General features: G+C 41.1%; 1 protein-coding gene and 1 long non-coding RNA gene across 17 annotated transcripts in view; one reads left to right on the top strand and one right to left on the bottom strand.

Annotated features, from left to right (window-relative positions):
- Positions 1-7,059, top strand: part of LOC109254155 (zinc finger protein 846-like) — a 110,570-nt gene extending 103,511 nt beyond the window's left edge. For 6 of the 9 annotated variants that reach the window (XR_008420579.1, XR_008420580.1, XR_008420578.1 and 3 more), the window contains exon 8: positions 6,582-6,687. Coding sequence is in view for 2 of the 9 variants with exons in the window: in XM_053898192.1 (XP_053754167.1) it covers positions 6,582-6,637 (56 nt within the window). In the remaining 7 variants the exon portion in view is untranslated. Of the gene's footprint in view, positions 1-6,581; positions 6,692-6,958 lie in introns of those variants that run through there. The other 3 variants (XM_053898192.1, XM_019427832.2, XR_008420574.1) reach the window with 2 other exon arrangements.
- LOC109254159 (uncharacterized) overlaps positions 1-21,072 on the bottom strand; it is a 37,703-nt gene extending 16,631 nt beyond the window's left edge. Inside the window, exons 1-5 of one of the 8 annotated variants that reach the window (XR_008420588.1) lie at positions 20,634-21,063; positions 10,814-11,021; positions 9,822-10,003; positions 5,413-9,729; positions 4,685-4,737 (exon numbers count right to left, since the gene is read on the bottom strand). This is a non-coding gene — a long non-coding RNA (uncharacterized LOC109254159). Of the gene's footprint in view, positions 1-4,684; positions 4,738-5,412; positions 9,730-9,821; positions 11,022-20,633 lie in introns of all 8 variants that reach the window. The other 7 variants (XR_008420582.1, XR_008420583.1, XR_008420585.1 and 4 more) reach the window with 7 other exon arrangements.
- Positions 21,073-22,920: the final 1,848 nt, after the last annotated feature.

The raw sequence follows: 22,920 nt of genomic DNA, 5'->3' as shown, positions 1-22,920 counted from the left end.
CTTTCTGGCCTGTAGTTTCTGCTGAAAATCAGCTGATAGCCTCATGGGGTTTCCCTCATATATAATGGTTTTCTCATCTCTTTCTTTAAAAATTCTCTTTAGGGGCACCTGGGTGGCTCAGTCGGTTAAGCGGCTGACTTCGGCTCAGGTCACGATCTCGCGGTCCGTGAGTTCGAGCCCCGCGTCGGGCTCTGTACTGACAGCTCAGAACCTGGAGCCTGTTTCGGATTCTGTGTCTCCCTCTCTCTGACCCTCCCCCGTTCATGCTCTGTCTCTCTCTGTCTCAAAAATAAATAAACGTTGGGGCGCCTGGGTGGCTCAGTCGGTTAAGCGTCCGACTTCGGCTCAGGTCATGATCTCACGGTCCGTGAGTTCAAGCCCCGCGTCGGGCTCTGCGCTGACAGCTCAGAGCCTGGAGCCTGCTTCGGATTCTGTGTCTCCCTCTCTATCTGACCCTCCCCTGTTCATGCTCTGTCTGTCTCAAAAATAAATAAACATTAAAAAAAAAAAATTAAAAAAAAAATAAACGTTAAAAAAAAGTTAAAAAAAAATAATAAAAATTCTCTTTATCCTTACTTTTTGCCACGGTAAGTATTACATGTCTTGGTGTGGGCGTTGCTGGGTTCATCTTTTTTGGGGCTCCCTGTCCTTCCTAGACCTTGATGTCTGTTTCATTCCCCAGGTTAGGGAACTTTTCATTCATAATTTCTCCAAATAAGCTTTCTACCTCTGTGTTTCCTTTGGGACCTCTATAATGCAAATGTGTGTACAACTGATGCTCTCTCAGAGCTGTCCTCGTATCTTCTTTTTTTTTTTTAGTTTTTAAAAAAAAAGCTTATTTAAGGGGCGCCTAGATGGCTCAATTGGTTGAGCAGCCGACTTCAACTCAGGTCATGATCTCACAGTTCATGAATTCAAGCCCCATATCGGGCTCTGTGCTTAGAGCTCGTAGCCTAGAGCTTGCTTTGGATTCTGTGTGTGTCTCTCTCTCTGCCCCTCCCCTGCTTGTGCCCTGTCTCTCTCTCAAAAATAAACATTAAAAATAAATAAAATTAAAAGGTTTGATGGCCAAGGCATCCATTTCAAAGAGGCATCCACTGCAAAGATGGTTACCAGAGTAAACATATTACCAGCTATATGATTGAAGAGCCAGGCCACCTCTTCTGACTGAAGCCCCTTTATTTTAGAAACATGGTTGATTTCTCCATACTTCAAAATTCCTACTCTTATGTCTGAAATCCACCAATAACGAATAAGCCTGTACACAGGCCCCCACCCTCAAGTCCGATAAAAGGAGAATGCCAGGCCATTGCATTTTCTCTCTTCTACCTGAGACCTTGCTGTGTGGCCTCAGGTGAGCTGTATAATTTCTAGGTCTTCTTTCTTGATGGTTATTGCTGAAGGGTGCCTTGCAACCCCAAGGGCCAATCCAACTAGAATATTGGTTATTGAAAGGCTGAGACCAGCACAAAACAACTGGCATAGCCAGCAGGACTGCAGTATTGCCCTTGGAATTAACCGAGGAATATCCTTTACCTTCAGCTTGCTTTACTAACCACCTCACTCAGGAGGGTAACAGCATCTGGGAGTGAAGTACCACTTGCCAGAGGTCTGCTGCCCTGCTATGTGATTTTGCATACTGCTTCGCCACTGTCCTGCCAGCGGGTTCTGGCCCAAAGGTTGCAGTAATCCAACAATCTCCCCAGGACAGGTGTTCAAGGCCATATGATTTAAAGAAACTGCCAGACCATAAGGGCCTTCATGGACTAATACTGTGCATAAGGGTTCTCCCTCCACACCTTAAGGCCAAAGAGAGTTAAGGAGGGTGAACTGGACTACAAGGCTACTGTCCCTGCCCAAGGAGAAGCTCTGAGCTAAAGGCACAAGGAAAGGATTCCTGTAGGTGAGGAGAATGGTACACCTCCATCTGTGACCACAGAACCAGCGGGTCATGCCAGGAGTGTGTATCCTAACACAGAAGAGTGAAACAGCCTTGTAACAGGAAACCAATGGCACCACCAGAAATAAAATACAACAGGCATATGGTTTCTGTGTCACCACTTCACTCTTTGTCTCCTGACCTGTTCCAACTCTGAAAAGGCCTTATTCAAAACTGAGTCTGGACAAGGACTGACAGACTGATTTTTTAAAAATGTTTACTTATTTATTTGAGAGACAGAAGGAGACAGAGAATCCCAAGCAGGCTCCGCACTGTCAGCCCAGAGCCTGATGCGGGGCTCAAGACTCATGAACTGTGAGATCATGACCTGAGCTGAAATCAAGAGTCGAACACTCAACTGACTGAGCCACCCAGGTGCCCCTGGAGAATTATGTTTTATGGGCCTAATTACAGGCGTTGCACTACTATACTTTATTTGGAGCACTAAACCAATCAATCAAGAGGGACTAAAACTCCTAGAAGAAAACATTAAAAAAAAAAAAAAAACTATTAAAATTAAGTGCTTATGAAGTATTCCTAAAACTCAAGAAATTTAGTTTCTATATGTCATTTCAGTTCACATGACATGGGGTTATTCTGGTAAATAAAACCTAGTTTACATTTGGCTTAAAGCAGGCATGTCTTCAGAGTTATTAGCATTAAATATAATGTAGATAAACAACTTATATTCCATCTGGGTTTAATAGTCAAATAAATAAATTCATGCTATCTCTAAAGTGGGGAATCTAAACATAATTGTTGGGAACAAATGATTTAGATAGATGTAAATGGGATACAAGTTCAGGCAAATTTTTCAGCAATAATTACGTGTTATGGTATGTCTATTTAAAAATAGTTTCCCAGGGCACCTGGGTGGCTCAGTTGGTTAAGTGTCTCACTTCGGCTCAGGTCATGATCTCACAGTTTGTGAGTTCGAGCCCCACATCAAGGTCTGTGCTCTCAGCACAGAGTCTGCTTCGGATCCTCTGTCTCCCTCTCTTTGTCCCTCCCTTGCTCGTGCTCTCTCTCTCAAAAATAAATATTAAAAAAAAAAACAAGTTTTCCAAATCTCTTTGGTAGCTTGAACTTCAAGAGTTTTGCTAAGTTATGGGAGCCTGGTTGGCTCAATTGGAAGAGCATGTGACTCCTGATCTTGGGGTTGTGAGCTGAAGCCCTACGGTGGGGGTAGAGTTTATTTAAAACAAAAAACAAAAAACTTCTGCTTAAGTTAAAATAAATGATGGGAAATTCATTAAATATCTAGATCATCAAGATCATTTCCAAATAAGATAAAATACTGAAACATTAATTACTGAACACCAGCTTATCTACTTTTGGTTTTTCTTTCTTTTTTTTTAATGTTTTGTTTTTGAGAGAGAGAGAGAGAGGGCAAACACCAGTGGGAGAGGGGCCGAGAGAGAGAGAGGGTGACACAGAATCTGAAGCAGGCTCCAGGCTCTGAGCTGTCAGCACAGACCCTGACCTGGGGTTCAAACTCATGAACTGCAAGATCATGACCTAAGCCGAAGTTGGACGCTCAACTGACTGAGCCACCCAGGCGCCCCTACTTTTGGTTTCTTATTACAGAGAAAGAAGATATTTGGGGCTATTAGTAAACCTGTCTGTGCCACACTGAAAAACTATGCTATTACAAAGTGTTTTGAGGAAGTATAAGCTTAACTCATACATTTACCAATCTAAAGAATGCTGGTATACCACAATTTACAACTGCTTACTACTTCAAGTTTCTATAGGTATATTAATTAGAATTAACCCATAGAAACCTAATTAAAATTACTAGAAATAATAAAGCAAGGTATGCAAGGAAGGTAGAATATGTCTTTGTGTATGAAAGGTATTAGGTATGACAATGCATGTTTGTTAAGGGAAATGAAAATAATTTTAAGAAAAAAGAGGGGAGCACCTGGATGGCTCAGTTGGTTGAGCATCTGACTTTGGCTCAGGTCATGATCTCGTGGTTGGTGGGTTCGAGCCCCACATCAGGCTCTGTGCTGACAGCTCAGAGCCTGGAACCTGCTTTGGATTCTGTGTCTCTCTCTGTCCCCCTCTCTCTCTCAAAATAATAAACATTTTTGAAAAAATAGAAAATCTGAATGTAAAAAGATAGTTGTACAAGGTTTGTGAAAAAGGAATCTTGGGAAAAGAATTTTACGTGTGGTCAAACTGGCTAAGATTAGAGTGGATCTAATTAAAATTGTAAAAAGAATTTTAATATTAAAAAGTACACTGCTACAAAGTTAGAATTTGGTTTTCATGGATTACTGGTGTGCTCTTGAGATCACCAAAGTTTTTTGTGCTTTTAGTTTTAAATTTACCTTTTGAAAAAGCATAATTCTATGTTGCAAAATAACTTATTGTGCTTCATGTTATCTCTGTCCTCAGGCCTTTGCTTAAGTAAACCTAGTCTTCTCAAGAGCTGAGTTTTGCTCATAAGTAAGTAACCTTCTATATTTGGCTCTAAAATCTTTTATTGTCATTTTGGTTAAATGGATAATTAAGTATTGCTTCATAGTGAATTACCTTATTTGACCAACTGTTTTAAAACCTTGTTTTTAAGATTTTATTTTTAATCTCTACACCCAATGTAGGGCTGGAACTCACAACCCTGAATCAAGAGTCATATGCTCTAATAATTGAGCCAGCCAGGCATCCCAAAACCTTTTGATATTTCTGACAAACTTTCCAAAATTCAAATTCTAAGTGAAGTCTTAATGTTGAACTCACCTGGGATTTTTCCAGAGGGCTCCTGGAACACCCCAAAAGATTTGTTCTGTTTCCTTCTAAGAGAGAGATTAAACTAATTAGGTTAAATGGTATGTTAAGTTACATGGGAAACCATATCAAATACATAATAAACCTTCTTAGGTTATACTGTGGGTAAATGTAATTAATACAAGTTATAACAAATACATTATTAATATAAGAAATTGTAAGAAATTCTTAAAAACCTGTATGCTTAAAAACGTATGCTATCACTTATAATTCTAGTTATTATCTTAAAATGTGTCACAGAAATAACCAAATTTCCTGATAAATTTAATCAACTCTTTCATCTGACCTTAAAAATGGCAATGTTTAAAGTCTTCTTTCATTTATACATAGTTACTGTTTTACTGCACTGCTTTGCAAGTGTCTATAAAAGTGGTCATTTTCAAGGAGATTCATGAAAAGGAATTTTTGACAAGTACAGATTTCTAATAACTGTAAGATCCTAAAACTGAACTGGGTAAAAATTTATAGAATTAATGGAAAAAGTGGATTCAAGGCAAACAGTAAAATCATGAGGCATTGAATGAACTGTGAGTGTAATTATAATTTTTATGACATTTTATGTAAAACAGTTATAGTTCCTTCACGTTTTCATTTTTCCAGATTTAATAAAACCTTTTTCTCTTAACCTATCAGCAACTTGGTAAGATACATACCTTTGTGAACAAGGATGAAATATTTACCTTTTTTCTCCATAAGTGATTTGTCCAGAATTTGGAAACTCTCAGTGAGCACTTTTATTTTCAGGGCAATATACTTATTTGCGTAGGTTCGTTAAGAATCTATTCCACATGCACATAATGGGACACAATTGGAAACACTGGTTATTATCACCAAGGCTTTAAGTAGAAAGTCATATTTGAGAATGATACTCATAGATTCAATTACCAGACAGCTTTAAGGAATTAAGATGGACTTTATGGAACCAATAAAGCCCCTCGCAGGGGCACCTGGGTGGTTAAGTCAGTTAAGCATCCGACTTTGGCTCAGGTCATGACCTCACGGTCCATGATTTGAGCCCTGTGTTGGGCTCTGTGCTGACAGCTCAGGGCCTAGAGCCTGCTTCGGATTCTGTGTCTCCCTCACTCTCTCTGTCCCTCCCTCACTCATGCTCTGTCTCCGTCTCTCTCTAAAAATAAATAAACATTAAAAAAACTTTTTTAAACAAAACAAAAAAGCCCCTTGGGAGAACTGGCCTGGTACCTTGCCTACAAGGCTCCCAGCAGTCTTCCAGGTGAGTAAGGAAGATCACTTTCTGGCAAGCAAAGGAACTTCACCATAGTTGGGGGATCTCACGAAGAGAGGAATTCACCCAAACCTATAGGTATTGCAAGCCAAGTCTATGGCAAGTTCCTGCCTTGGCTTCTGAGCCCGAAGAGGCTTTTAAAAGTTAAATCTCAGGGTACCTGGGTAGCTCAGTTGGTTAAGCATCTGACTCTTGATTTCAGCTCAGGTCATGATCTCACGGCTTGTGGGTTCGAGCCCTACACAGAGCTCTGTGCTGACAGTGTGGAGCCTGCTTGGGATGTTCTCTCTCCCTCTCTCTCTGCCCCTCCCCCACTCTCTCAAAAGTTCCATCAAAGCAGACTTAAAGGAGCCTATATGGTCAATCAGTATTCTTGCTGCACTTAAATAACCAAGCCAAATTTAATGAGACAAAACTTATTTCACAAATAAATTAGTGTTGTTTTAATTATCTGATACAAATGGGGGTAACTGTTTATAGAGAAAAAATTGCATTTCAGTAATACACCTCTGTGGATATCAAATTCTAGTGTTGTTAATTGTCTTTAAGGCTTTGTTTCCTATCTGTAAACTAGACCGGATACTAAATTCTTTTTGTTTCCTCCAGGATCTGGCTACAACTCTCCAAACGAACATTTCCAACTTTTTCCCCTACCCTTATAACTTGGAATCATTGAGAAATAAAACTGCCCTTGGCACAAAGCCATATCAGCTAAGGTGAGATAACCTGATAAAAAAGAGAAATGACCACAGCAGCTGGGCCATCTTCATACCTGCTGCCATGTGGGCCACTCCGATCACCAGAGACCCTCAAATTGCAAACAAGTAAAATCCATCAGCTTATATACTGCCTGCCCTCAGTGCATCTGAACGTGCGTCAAGTCTGGCATCTAGAAATCTTGACTGGCTACCTTCAGGACTCAAACACTGGGATTACAATCTACTCCAACCATTAACCTTTTTTATTTTCTTTTGTTTCCACAGAAATGTTTCTTATTAAATACCCAACTGTTTGTACCATATAGGCCTAACTTGGGTAACCCACCTGTATCACTGCCTCCTGAAATAAGACACAAACCTTTAACTGAACTAACCTATTCTCAGGACGAAGAGACTGGTTCAATGAGATATGGAGCATCCACCAACTCAGGACAGGTTTAAGCCTACTTATACCATATGGCCTCGAACAATTTAAATAGAACTATCATTCCATTTGTAACTGCGTGGATGGAACTAGAGGGTATTATGCTAAGTGAAATTAGTCAGAGAAAGACAAAAATCATATGACTTCACTCATATGAGGACTTTAAGATACAAAACAGATGAACATAAGAGAAGGGAAGCAAAAATAATATAAAAACAGGGAGGGAGCATGGGCTAAATGGGTAAGGGGCATTAAGGAATCTACTCCTGGAATCATTATTGCACCATATGCTAACTAACTTGGATGTAAAGTAAATAATAAAGGAAACTACAAAAACTCTTAAATGTATACCATGATTTTCATAAAGGGAACAGACTTGTGTGATGATTCTACATGTTGATAGATAGATAGATAGAAAGAAAGAAAGAACGAACGATCGAATGGTCATTGGGGCAACTGGGTGGCTCAGTTGGTTGAGCAGTTGACTTCAACTCAGGTCATGATCTCGTGGTTTGTGATTTCGAGCCCATGTTGGGTTCACCGCTGCCAGTGTAGAGCCTGCTCCAGATCCTCTGTCCCCTTCTCTCTCTCTCTCTCTCTGCCCCTCCCATGCTTGTATTCTCTCTCTCAAAAATAAACGTTAAAGAAAAAAAAAAAAAAGAATTCTCATATGACCCAACAATTCAACTTCTGGGAATTTATCCAAATAAATCAAAAACACTAACTGATAAAGATACATGCACCCTCAAGTTCATTGCAGCATTATTTACAACAGCCAAGATATGGGGACAACTTAAGTATTCACTAACAGATGAAGAAATAAGGAAAATGTGGTATATATACACAATGGAATACTATTCACTCATAAAAAGAAAGAAATCTTGCCATTTACAACATGAATGGTCTTTGAGGCATTATGATAAGTGAAATAAGTAAAAAAAACACAAATACCATCTCACTGGTATGTGGAATCAAAAAATCGAAACAAAAAACCACAACAAAGTTCAAACATCCAGAGAACAGATTGGTGGTTGCCAGAGGAGGGGGTGGGGGTTGAGTGAAATGGGTGAATGGGTCAAAAGGTATAAACTTCTAGTTATAAAATGTCATGGGAATGGAATATACAGCATGGTGATGATAGTTAATAATACTGTATTTTATATTTCTTTTTTTTAAGTTTATTTACTTTTGAGAGAGTAAGTGGGGGAGAGGTAGAGAGAGAGAATCCCAAGTGGGCTCTGTGCCGTCAGCGCAGAGTTTGATGCGGGGCTTGAACCCACAAACTGTGAGACCATGACCCAAGCCGAAATGAAGAGTCAGATGCTTAACTGACTGAGCCACCCCGGCACCTCTGTACTTTATATTTCAAAGTTGCTAAGAGTAAATCTTAAAAGTTCTCATCACAAAAAAAAACACACACAACTTTGTAGCTATATATGGTGATAGATTTTAACTAAACTTAGTGTGGTAGTCATTTCAAAATATATACAAATACTGGATCATTATGTCGTATCTGGAACTAATATGTCATATGTCAACCATACCTCGTAAGAAGCCTCTTGTTACATTTCCAAACATACTGAACTTCTCATTGATGAGGGATGTTCTTCACACTCACCCTGAGGAATACCTCTCTCCATTGTCCTCAACTCTTCTCATTCCAACCATGAGATGAAAGTGTGTTTAGAGTTGATAACCTATTCATGGAGAAAGAGATCTTAATGGAAGAGAGACTCATGCAAGAGATAACCAACCTTCCTATGAGTCAGGTGTTTTATTACTCATGACAGCAATAAAATTATTTCAAATGAGATAAAAATGCAAATACAGGGGCGCCTGTCTGGCTCAGTTGGAAGAATGTGTTAACTCTTGAGTTCCGGATCATAGGTCTGAGCCCCACGTTGGGTGTAAAGATTACTGAAACAAATAAACTTAAAACAATTTTTTTTAATTAAAAAAATGCAAATATACTCTGTACCCTGAAAAGACTGGTTCCCTCTGAGCCTGGAAACCCACATTCAGGCTCATACACACATTTACAATGCACTAACACTTGTATTGAGATAGGAAATAGAGTAAGGGCAACAAAGAGATTTTCACTTTCATAGAGAAACCATTAACCGTGGTTCCCAAATTTTAGTGTGCATCAGAATCACGTGGACTATTTGTTAAAAACAGATGACTGGGTCCCACTTGCCACCACTCTAACAGATGCCAGTGGAATGTGAGAATGTCCATTTCTAACAGAGACGGTGATGCCATTTGTCCAAAGACCACATTTTGACAGCACCCACACTGGATTAGAACACATCAGTGAAGCAACTGTGTGTCACTTGTGTTCAGATCTGACATCACCCATCCTGCAACACAATGAGGAAATAATATGTATCTGTTCAACAGCAGGCTGTAGGAATAATGGCAGCCTTACCCACCGTACTCAGGTTCTTGGAGTTCTCCATCCAGTACTGCAGCTCTGCGTAAGGTTCTCTAAGAGGGGTCCAGAAAAGTCCATTCCTCCAAGATGAAGTCCACAGGCACATCACCAAAGGTCACTGAATCCTAAATAACCACACATGTAATGGCTTGGATCAAGGAACATCATCAATGTTCACTGGAACAAGGATGAAACAGTAATACAGAGTTTCAAGGTCTCTCATACTCCAAGGGTCAATGGTTCTAAATATTTTAAATACCTATACTCACTCCAGTCACATGGCTTCAATGGAAACTCTTAAACATGACCTTGTCTCACCACACCTGGACTCGGAGCTCTTTTCTTATTTCCCTCTAATGCAGCACATGCCCGAACACACTGTAGACACCTGATAAATGGTCGTGAATGGATCAATTCTTTGAGAAAAGCACACCTCCATCTTCCATATCATCTGTGAGAGCACACAATAAATAAAAAAGGTCACCATCATGAGAGTCAAGTTTAGTTAGTACTTACTGAAACGCTCAAATTATTTTCAGAGTATTCCCGTACCACCAATATGAAAGGTTCTATTCTGTGGGGAAATTCAATAGACACTCAGTCTTTGAGTGACTTTAAGAAGCTCTGGAGATCGGTCCACCTGGAAGGAAATGTGTCCATCTGGTGAATACAGATATGTCCTTTTGTACAAGGACATACTTTTTGCCTAGCCAAGAACAATCTCTCAGCCAGTCAGCCACCATCCTTCCTACTTTTATCTTTTCCTCAGGAAGGCAGAAAGAAAACATAGAAGAAAACAAAGGAGCCATGTATACCCAGAGAGGACCATAATTCTCGCATTCACCTGCCTAGAAGTCTTTCTATTCTAGTGTGAAATTCCCAAAACTCTCAAGAAATCTCCCGCAAACACAGACTACTGCTATAGGATGCCAGCGTGGTCTTGTCTCACCTAGCACTGAAAAGGGGATAGTGATCCATGCTGCCCGTGAGGAAAAGAGTAAGTCAATTTGACAGGGAAGGAAATTTAAGCCCCGAGAAATGGGACTCATTTTCTGCCCAAAGCAATATAATTAATAAAAAAGTTATGTAGTACCTCTTCCCAATGTACACATATCAGTAAGACGACTTAGAAAACACAGTCGTTGGCCCATTTTGACTCCTCCTTAAAGGGCCAGCAGCATAACTGCTCAGGCCCAGACCATTGTGCAAGGGTGATCTAAAGCTGAGTCTATTAAAAACAAGGGGTATCAACAGGACTTACCAGAGGACAAATCAATGGCTGCCATCCTGTAAGGGTGACAGAATAATTTACCCGACATTCCTTTCTCTGACACCAAGACCATTTTAGGGTATCTTATGAATACAAGTACAGACAGCCATCCCCATGGACACCGGGTAATCTGGAGTCGTGTTTTGTATTTACCATTAATCAGTAAATGTTATCAGTCATCAATCGTCATACGTTGGCTCTGTGTAGATGATATATGAGAAACACACTAAAAATGGTATGCCCTACAGCAGTATCAGTAACATCAACTGAGAGAGAGAAAGAGAGAGCAAGCATGAGCAGGGGAGGGGCAGAGAGGGAGCGAGAGAGTACGAAGCAGGCTCTTTGCTGTCAGCTCAGAGCCCGAAGCAGGGCTCGATCTCACAAACCATGAGATCCTGACCTGAGTGGAAATGGAGTCAGACGCTTAACCAACTGAGCCACCCAGGCAACCCTGAGATAACTTGGGGATTTTTAATTGTCTTTCAGCGGTAAATTTTGTAAGATATAAAGAGAAGTATATCTGACCAAATTTAGTGTCCAATGAATTTTGAAGACTGAATTTGAAGGAAAGAATGTCAAATACCTCAAATTCTAAATACTGGTTACATGCTTAAATGGTATTTAGGATATATCTGGTAAACGGACACCTGGGTAGCTCAGTTGGTTAAGCATCAGACTACAGCTCAGGTCACGATCTCATGGTTTGTGAGTTTGAGCCCCGTATTAGACTCTCTGCTGTCAGCACACAGCCTGCTTTGGATCCTCTGTCCCCCTTCCCCTCTGCTCTGTCCCTCCCCTGCTTGCACTGTCTCTCAAAATAAATACAACTTAAAAAAAAAAAAGAGTATATCTGGTAAAATAACATATATTCTTAGAAATAATGACACTTTTGGGGTGCCTGGGTGGCTCAGTCGGTTAAGCAACTGACTTCGGCTCAGGTCACGATCTCACAGTTTGTGGGTTCGAGCCCCACGTCGGGCTCTGTGCTGACAGTCAGAGCCTGGAGCCTGCTTCAGATTCTGTGTCTCCCTCTCTCTCTCTGCTCCTCCCCAACTTGTGCTCTGTTACTCTCTCTCTCAAAAATAAACAAACGTTAAAAAAAAATAATGACACTTCTTTCACTTTGTTTATTGTGGGCACTGAAAACATTTTAATTATATATGATCTACACATTACACTTGCATTAGCACTGGTCTAGACTGTTGTTAGGCATAGGAAAAAAGAAAAAAATGAAATATTTTATTTGGTTGACACACTTAAACTTTTTTCTTAATGGATGCTGCAGAACCTTGAAGCTCTGGGCTTCCTTTTAAGCTCTCATCTCTCAGAACTTATTCCTTTATTCTTTCTATGAATAAGAAATCACATCCCAGTACCCGGCAATGAGCACAAATAAGCACCGTATACAGAAAGTATACTAGACCTTAAAGATCCAACATTCCCTTGGGAAAAGACTAATAATTGATATATCACCTCATAAGTGATATGGGAAATCAATCAAGCATGCAAGAAAAAAGGGTTATAACACACACACATACACTATATTGTTGGTTTCTGGGTAAGGTAAAGACAGAAAAGAGAAATAACCATTGTTGGTCTACCTTTGATGCAAAAAGGTAAGAAGAAGAATGCCAAGGTTTTGACCAAAAACCCCTCAGAATACATTTCAAATACTGAGTAGTCTCAACAGTGTCTTGGCGGGAAACACTCAAGTCCATCAGGTCTGTTCCCTCCTTCTTGCCTTGGCAGAGGAGCAATTCCAAATCACACTGTGCCTAACATGTGTCTGTTTTATGAATCTTTTCAGAGAACCCATGTTTTGTATTATTTATCAAATGTATTTGTACAACAGCAGCTAAGGTCAGTCTCATCTAGTTTTTGATGTGAAAATGAAGGTATTAGTCAGGAAAAAAAATGACAGGTGAACTTTGACATGGGGACACCTACTTGGACCCAGATCAAATGCATGACTAGGAAGCCACAAGACACTGAACCTCTCTTGTCAGGAAGGTAGTTTGTCCCTTAGTTTCTGAGGAGACTAGCCTTCTTCTACTTGACAAAGCTTTGATAATCTCACTTGGTGCAGATACTCGGCAAGGAAATGCTTGTTCTTAAGATCCACCACAACCACTTGCTATGTCTCTAGATTCACAATTAATACAAAATCCCGTGGGACAGGTATAAACTATAAGGTAGAAGACAATAGCTGCAAAAATAACTCCAACTCCACTAACATGTATCATAAAAATCTTGAGGAACATGTGTGAAAATGGATTTTAGGGTGTTAGACCAAGGAGGATAGAGTATCACGTAAGACAGAGCTGTTTCAAAGACATGGGTGTACATACTAGAAAATTTGGATTTGACATATTAGCTCATGAATTTAGCTCGTCATGTTAGATGGCTCTAACAGCTTATTTTGGTCGGATGGTTGAAATTTGGACTCCATGCTGACCTATGGTTAATGATGACGATAAGGCAAAGTTTCGCTGGCGTAACATGAAGGAGCCAATCCTAGAGACAGCGATGTTGCCTGTATATATCACGTGTGGCCTGCACAGACCTCCTTCGTCAATCTATGCTGAAGGCCCAGAAGCCACCCTTTCCTCACAGGTATTGGGAAACAAGATTAGTAATGCTGATTCTAAATATAGTATCATTACTGGAACAAACGAGCACCAACTCTGGCATCTGGAATGCAGCTACTGATGTAGGTAACGCCGTTTTCTCCATACAAATTTCATAAAATAACTGGAAGCATCTGGTTTTTACCTGGCAAGACCGAGAGTGTATCTCCACAGCACTGGCCCAGGGCTGAGTCCATTCTCCTGTACTCTGCCAAAATACAGTCCTCAAAGGTCTTGACTTTCTACAACACAACACACGGTCCACCATGTAGACATTACGGGGACTGGATCCAATGAAAGTAGCAGATACTTTACACATCTCTATAAAACATGCACAAAGGAGTGGTATACCAACTCAACCAAGTTCAGGGGCAGGTATGTCAAGACAGCCCCACGAGGAATTGGTCCAAGTTACTGTACATAATGCCTTCTGCTCCCCCCACCAAAAGGCATACCATTTGACAGAGAACTTATTTTTATTTATTTTGAGACAGAGAAAGCATGAGTTGGGGAGGGGCAGAGAGAGGGAGAGAGAGAGAGAATCTCAAGCAGGCTCCACACTGTCAGTGTGGAGCCCAAGGCGGGGCTCGAATGCACAAACTGAGATCATAGTCTGAGCTGATATCAGATGCTTAACCGACTGAGCCACCCAGGTGCCCCTGACAGAACTTCTTGATTAGAGGTAACATATACCACATTTGAATGTACTTTAATACATCTACAGAGTCACCTATAAGGCCTCCGGATTTAAGTGTGACCAGAGTAAGAGCATTCTGCAGCAAGTTCTGGCAGCAGTACAAACTTCTCAAGCACTTAATCCCTGTGAGCCATCATTTCCCAAGGCACTTGAATTGTCCACAGTAAATAGGAAGTTGTTGGTAGTCTCTGGCAACCACGAGAAGGAGATTCGTGGCACAGTCTTGTAGGTTGGAGCAAATCTATGACCTCTTCTGCATATACCTACTCTTTTCAGGAACAACTTATGGCTTACCACTAATAAATACATGGTAGAGACTAAATAAGTAACCATGAGACATCAAGTGACCAAGCGGATTTAGTGTCCCGTCACGAACTGGGTATTGTCTGACGTGCCTATCTTATGAGACCGGGCACAGGCAGTAGCATTCTATCATCAAATGGAAATGACACATAATGAGAGATCTTAGTATGCCAAAGCATTCGGATTACTGCTTTGTACCTACTGCCCTTAAAAGTTGATGCACCCAAATCCTCAAGGAGAAAGCAGGCAAAAAGCCTCTTTGATCTTGGCCACAGCAACTTCTTAGTCAACACGTCTCCGGAGGCAAGGGCAACAAAAGCAAAAAGGAACTACTGGGACCTCATCAAAATAAAAAGCTTTTGCACAGTAAAGGAAACAATCAGCAAAACTAAAAGACAACCGACAGAATGGGAGAAGATATTTGCAAATGATATATCAGATAAAGGGTCAGTATCCAAAATCCATAAAGAACTTATCAAACTCAACACCCAAAAAGCAAATAATCCAATGAAGAAATGGGCGAAACATGAAGAGACACTTCTCCAAAGACGACATCCAGATGGCCAACCGACACGTGAAAAAATGCTCAACATCACTCATCATCAGGGAAATACAAAGCAAAACCACAATGAGATACCACCTCACACCTGTCAGAATGGTTAACATTAACAACTTAGGCAACAAAAGATGTTGGCAAGATGCGGAGAAAGAGGATCTCTTTTGTACTGCTGGTGGGAATGCAAACTGGTGCAGCCACTCTGGAAAACAGTACGGAGATTCCTCAAAAAACTAAAAATAGAACTACTCTATGACCCACCAATTGCACTACTAGGCATTTACCCAAGGGATACAGGTGTGCTGTTTCGAAGGGGCACATGCACCCCCATGTTTATAGCAGCACTATCAACAATAGCCAAAGTATGGAAAGAGCCCAAATGTCCATCGATGGATGAATGGATAAAGAAGATGTGGTATATATACACAATGGAGTATTACTCGGCAATCAAAAAGAATGAAATCTTGCCATTTGCAACTATGTGGACGGAATTGGAGGGGATTATGCTAAGAGAAATTAGTCAGAGAAAGACAAATATCATATGACCTCACTCATATGAGGACTTTAAGACACAGAACAGATGAACCTAAGGGAAGGGAAGCAAAAATAATATAAAAACAGGGACGGGAACAAAACATAAGAGACTCTTAAATATGGAGAACAGAAGGTTGCTGGAGGGGTTGTGGGAGGGGGCATGGGCTAAATGGGTAAGGGGCATTAAGGAATCTACTTGTGAAATCATTAATGCACCATATGCTAATTACTTGGATGTAAATTTAAAAGAAAAAAAGAAAGAAAACCAAACATTTCAAACACGAAAGATAAGAAAAAAGAAGAAAGTTCCCTGGTTCCTGTAAGATTAAAGTCAGATGGCCGTGCGTATACTAGAGTCTTACAGTAAGGTCTGCAGCTTTCTGAAATGTCCTTTGTCTAATAATTTGTAACCTTTTATGTAAAAGATTTATACAACCCTACACTAAATGTTCCTTTACTGGGGCTACCATGCTTTGGTGAAGACTGTGTATCCCAGGCAGCGGGAATAAAACTCTCCTTTTTTTTTTAAATTTTTTAATTTAGAAATTCTAAAAGCTTTGTTCATTTTTGCGTCAACAATTAAAAAAACTCCCAAAAATCAGAAGAGCAGGATCAACTGGCTCCCTGGTGAATTCTAACAAACATTTCGAGAAGAATCAATAACAATCTTTAAATTTTTTTTCTAATGTTTATTTATTTTTGAGACAGAGAGAGACAGCATGAGCAGGGGAGGGGCAGAGAGAGAGGGAGACACAGAATCTGAAGCGGGCTCCAGGCTCTGAGCTGTCAGCACACAGCCGGACATGGGGCTCAAACTCGTCAACTGCAAGATCATGACCTGAACCGAAGTCAGATGCTCAACTGACTGAACCACTCAGGTGCCCCTTGAACCCTTTAAACTAGATCTCTCTGCTCCTCCCTCCCTCTCAAAATAAACATTAAAAAAAGTATTTCTTTAATAATAAATAAAGATAAAACTTATGCATCCTAAAATTCTATCTTGACTCCATACCCTCACTCTTATCCATTCCCAAAGTGGGAGTTAGTGAATTCTATCTATGTTGTAAATGGATTCAAATCATTCCCCTGCTTAGGCACTTCAGAAGTGTCGATGGCCTGGGGCGCCTGGGTGGCGCAGTCGGTTAAGCGTCCGACTTCAGCCAGGTCACGATCTCACGGTCCGTGAGTTCGAGCCCCGCGTCAGGCTCTGGGCTGATGGCTCGGAGCCTGGAGCCTGTTTCCGATTCTGTGTCTCCCTCTCTCTCTGTCCCTCCCCCGTTCATGCTCTGTCTCTCTCTGTCCCAAAAAATAAATAAACGTTGAAAAAAAAAAATAAATAAAATAAAAGAAAAAAAAAAAAAAGAAAAAAAAAAAAAAAGAAGTGTCGATGGCCTTAGAATACTGGCTAGACTGCCTTACTCTTTCCCCTGGTCCTGCCCTTGTCCTCTACTCCATCTCTCACCACTCGCTGTCTGTTCACCTTCTCCCAACACTCTTCCATCAGTTCAAGAAATACACTAAGCTCTATTTTGCTCATGAAGTTCCCTTCACCTGACATCCTTCTTACCCACTCTACAAATCCTCACCCCCATTCAAAATCTGCCTAGGTAAATCCTGCTCATGCTTCCCTTCAGAAGTTAAATATCAATCCCTCCCAGGACGCCTCGGTGGCTCAGTCGGTTAAGCGTCCAACTTTGGCTCAGGTCATGATCCCAAGGTTCGTGAGTTTGGGGCTCACTGCTGTCGGTGCAGAGACTGCTTCAGATCCTCTGTCCCCTTCTCTCTCTGCCCCTGCCCCCACTCGTGGTGTCTTTCTCAAAAATAAACATTAAAAATATATAAATATATCCACACACACATATATAATCTCTATCAACCCCTCCCGATAGGTATTACCACCTCATATTGTGCCATTCTTATGTTCCTGTCACAAACTTGCCAGTATTCACTTGAAGTCTGTACTCTCAGATGGACTATAAGCCGTATGGTGGCAGTACTATGTTATGGACTTCCCTGTCCCAAGAACACAGTCTAGTTTATTAAAGGAACTCAATGACCCCTTGTGGGATGTGAGACAATTTCTACTAACTACCAAAAATGTTACAGTACAGTACAAAGAAAAGGAAGACAAAAATAGTTACAACATAAAAACCACTTAAGTCTCACATAAAATGTTTGCACACACTATAACATAAAGCAAAACATTGTACTTCTGCAAAGGCATTTGAGTACTCAGATAAAAACGGACACAATATTCTTTTTGAAACAAGTGCCCAGACAATATAAATTTCTTCCTTATGTTTCTCCTTAATTTTTAGAAGTTTTAAAAAGGTGATTCACAAACTGACACATGCCACAATAATTTTCTAACAGAATTTATAGTATCCATCTAAAAGTATGTACATTTGTCCTTTTTTCTTTTTTTAAGTAGGCTCTGGGCCCAGCATGGAACCCAACATGGGGCTTAAATTCATGATCCTGAAATCAAGACCTGAGTTGATAACAGGAGGTGGCTGCTTAACCAACTGAACCATCCAGGGGGCCCTGTATACTTGCCCTTTGACCAAGAAAACCAACCTGAGCAGCTTACCCTTACCTTGAAACAGTTGGTTAAACATCTTTTTTAAAGCATATATACATTAAGTGTAATAATAAATATTATTTAACTTTAGAGTAGGATTATGTAATATTACATATATAATATATATTATATTGTATTATTTTAGAAAGAGTGTGATCCAGCCTGGGCATGGAGCCTGATTAAGATCATCTCCCTCTCCGCCTGGGTGGCTCAGTCAGTTGGTCATCCGTCTTCAGCTCAGGTCATGATCTCACAGTCTGCGGTCTACTTTTTCAAGCCCCGCATTGGGCTCTTGTGCTGACAGCTCAGAGCCTGGAGCCTACTTCAGATTCTGTCTCCCTCTCTCTCTGCCCCTCCCCCCTCACACTCTGTCTCTCTCACTCAAAAATAGACATTAAAAAAAATTTTTTTTTAAAAAAGATTCTCTCTTCCTCTGCCCCTCCCCCAAGTGGGCGTGCTTGCGCATTCTCTCAAGAAAAAAAAAAAGTCACCCCATATGTGACTTTTGTTATTCCAAAGGAAAAGTCTATCTTGAAAACAGCTCTGGTGATCACTAACTTAAGTAGGCAATCAAACTGGGCATCTGAGGGATGGTATAAATTCAAGTCTTCCTGATGGAATGCAATTTAATGTACACATCACCTATAGGATATTTGGAAACGATGTTTGAAGCCTCTACATCAGGAACTGGCACATGTTTGTCACAAGGCTGATTGCTAAATAGTTTTCTTGGAACACCTATCCCCATTTGTTGACTCAGATCTATTACTGCCTGAAAACTACAAAGGCAGAGCTGAGTAATTCTGATACCTTATGGCCTGCAGACCATCAAGTAGTTACTTTCTGGACCTTTCCAGACAAAAAGTTTGCCACCCTCTGTTCTGGACCCAATTACCAAGTTGACAGAAAATACAAGAAATGGAGGAAACATCTAAAAATATTGTGAAAAATAAAATCAGAATTTTCAAAATGTGTGACTTTCTAAAAGAACACATAAGGGGCGCCTGGGTGGCTTGGTCGGTTGGGCATCCGACTTCAGCTCAGGTCATGATCTCACGGTCCGGGAGTTCGAGCCCCGCGTCGAACTGTGCTGACGGCTCAGAGCCTGGAGCCTGCTTCCGATTCTGTGTCTCCCTCTCTCTCTGACCCTCCCCCATTCATGCTCTGTCTCTCTCTGTCTCAAAAATGAATAAACGTTAAAAAAAAATTTTTTTTTTAAAAATAAAAATAAAAGAACACATAAGACTCATGAAAAGTCAATGTAATGCACAAACAAAAAGGAATACAGTAGGTTAAAAAAGATTAAAAGGGGGGCCTGGGTGGCTCAGTCGGTTAAGCCTCTCCAACTTTGGCTCAGGTCATGATCTCACGGTTTGTGAGTTCACGCCCCACACTGGGCTTTCTACAATCGGCAGGGAGCCCACTTAGGATCCTCTGCCCCCACTCTCTCTGCCCCTACCCTACTTGTTCTCTCTCAAAATAAACACACTTAAAAAAAAAAAAAAAAAAGACTAAAAGACTGAAATAATCATCATATAAAAACTGACTGGGTCTTAGATCCAAAAATCACCAAAAACTTATGTTAGAATAATGTGGGGAAGTTCAGCTTCTACACGGAGCAGATTTAAGAGGCATTTTCAGGGGCGCCTGGGTGGCGCAGTCGGTTAAGCGTCCGACTTCAGCCAGGTCGCGATCTCGCGGTCCGTGAGTTCGAGCCCCGCGTCAGTCTCTGGGCTGATGGCTCGGAGCCTGGAGCCTGTTTCCGATTCTGTGTCTCCCTCTCTCTCTCTGCCCCTCCCCCGTTCATGCTCTGTCTCTCTCTGTCCCAAAAATAAATTAAAAAAAAAAAAAAAAAGAGGCATTTTCATTTTCAATCTTCCTGGGTCCAAGAAAGAACTGTGGTTTTAGTAGGATAACGTCTTTTACAAGATACATTACCAAGTATTTAAAAGTATCATGTATGCATTTCATTTTCAACTTACACCCTCAAACAGTTCTCGTAAAATGTATTGTTATGCAGAGAGCAAACATGCAAAACGGTCAAAATGGGTGAAACTGCTATAACCAACATTCACTGTGCTGGATGATCAAATTCTGTTGAAAGCTTCAGATTTTACAGCACAAAAACTGAGGGCAAAGACCACACTTAGTCCACACATCTTGTTAAGGGTAAACTCGGTCATTCTGGAACCAGCGTTATAAAGCCCATAACGTCTTTTTCTCCCGGAGGCCCTTCTTCTGATAGTTTGTGGGGGAGGCAGGGCCCCAGGACGATCAGAGGACAAGACAGCTGAGCATTCTTACTTTCACCTGGAAGGATGACTTGTGGCTTACACATGTTCGTTATTTATCTAGAGAAATATGCACACCCTCGAACCTAACAAGTCTCTTTTCTTTCTACCTGTAGGGGACGCTCAACAAGAACCGGCAAACACATTCCAAATGCTCGCAAGAAACGTCTTTCTGCATACTAGAGGAAGGGCCCTTTGAACCAACGCTTCCCCAGGGCTCACCGGGACAGCCAGGAGCGACAGGGCGGTGACCACCGCAGGGCCGGGCCAACCTGACTTGCCCAGCGGAAATTCTCATCCTCCTGGAGAAGAGTCACAACGGTTACTTAGGAGGAATTTGAACAAGGAGGCACCGTGGCCGAAAACACTTCGCAGGTGCGCCCTCACCGCTCCTCTCGGCCGGCCCAACGCGGGCGCCAGCGGCCGCGAAGGGGGCGAGCGGAGGGGACCCGGCCCCTTTAAGGAGGTCCCTCGGAGGCCGGGCCACACCTGTCCTTTAACGCCCTCCTTGCATCCGAACCTTCCTGGCACGCGGCCTCACCGACGACACGAAGCACCGCAAGACAACCAAAAGGAGAGGCTCGGAAAGGCGCTAAGCAACTGGACACAGACCGCCGCGGGCCAGTGACGCCACTTCCGCTTCCTGCCTCTCGCCGCAAGGGGCGGGGCTCCAGGGCTTGGGCTGCGGCCACGCCCGACGCTTTGAAGGCCGGAAGCGGTAGTGTCGTCACCCGTGGGTGCCGAGGGCCCAGGAGTTGGCCCAGCCCGAAGGCAGAGGGCGGGTTCTGGCCCGAGGGAGTCGAATGGGGCTGGAGTCAGGCCCGTTCTGTGTTTAGAAGGCAGGAAGGCAAGGCTCGGGGTGGGGGCGGAGGAGTCGTCCCAGAGGACGCTTTTGTAACAAGTGATTTCTGGGTTTCCCGCCTTGCCTTAAAAATTCTCTTCAAACTCCAGATTACTTACAGATTTTATAATTTTCTTCAAAATGTATTACGTTCGGTGATATTTTATGAATGTATTTTCGTAGGAGGGTAGTGTGGGTTAGTGGATCCGTTTCTCCCTTCTCGTGGGAAATACAGCCACTATAGTATGATCTATTGATAAACTATCCTTGACGTACTGATTCGAAATTCCCCTCTTGTTATGTAGTAAATTCCTCTATATACAGCTGTACTTTTATTTCGATTTTTTATTTTTCAAATCATGCCATAATACGAGCCAGGGTTTCCATACTAAGTTGTGGGACAGCACCAATACCAGGCATGTTTAGTTATTCAGCAACAGTTCTAAAGTTTCTACCATTGTCCTGCGTGATGTGGATTTCAGTGGGTGGTCGTTATGAAGTTAATAAAGGTCCTTTTAAATCCTGATTTATTAGTACATCTACCAAGAATTGCTTATGTGCGTTATCAAGTGTGTTTTACGCATCTCTTCAATGCATAACTGTTTTGCTTTCTTTAATTTGTTTCTATAAAATACTTCATTTCTGTGTAGCCAAAGGAGTCTTTTTGAAGAAATAATCTCTGGCTTTTTTGCCTTGCCTTAAAAAATTCTCTTCAAACCCTAGACGACATGCAGATTTTCCGTTGTCTTCTGAGGTGTATTAGTTTTAATGACATTTTAATGTTTATTCCTCCAAGAATCTATCTTAGTATGTGGTATGGGATAGTGGGTCCCAAAGATAGCTTACTGTAGTATGACCTATTGCTAAACTATCCTTGACATACAATTTGAAATTTCACTTTTATTAAACAGTGAATTGCTCTATCTACACCTGTTTTGGTTTCTAGACTTCTGTGACAGCAATATATACTTAGAGTCATATCATACTCTTTTAACAATGATTTTATACTATGCTTTAGCACTGAATGGTAAAAATATAATGGCAGCTAATGGTTATTACATCTTCCTTCTCAAGGTTCTTCAGAGACATGAAATTGTTGATGCTTTTACTGATGTAGCTATTATCTCGAGTTTATCTTTTGTGTTTTGCAACAGCTGTATTGAGATATGATTCACATGTCAACAATTTACTCTTTTTCATCTTTTTTTAGACAGTATTTATTTACTTATTTATTTATTTAAAGGGTGCAAGTGAATGAGGAGCAGAGAGAGAGAGAGAGAGAGAGAGAGAGAGAGAGAATCCCACAAGGGACAGGGAGAGGGAGCCAGAGAAACAGGGCTCACCCAAAATGGGGCTTGTGCTCACCAATTTACTCTTTTAAAACTATTCAATTCCGTGTTTTTTCATATGTTCACACAGTGGTGCAATCATTACATTTTAGAACCTTTGCATCGTTCTGCAAGTACCTTGGCTGTCCAAACCTTATTTTCCTCCTGCCTCAACATCTAAGCATCCACAAATCTTTCTTTCTCTATCAATTTGTGTTTCATAGTTATTTTACAGAAATGAAACCATACATCTTTTGTCAATAATTTCTTTGTGTGTTTTTCTTTTTTTAACATTTAAAAAAAGTATTTATTTTGAGAGAGAGAGAGAGAGGAAATGTGA

The sequence above is a fragment of the Panthera pardus genome, unplaced genomic scaffold, assembly GCF_024362965.1.
Source record: "Panthera pardus isolate Hobbes unplaced genomic scaffold, ASM2436296v1 HiC_scaffold_8, whole genome shotgun sequence".
NCBI lineage: Eukaryota > Metazoa > Chordata > Mammalia > Carnivora > Felidae > Panthera > Panthera pardus.
This window is presented reverse-complemented; position numbering and strand designations above follow the sequence as displayed.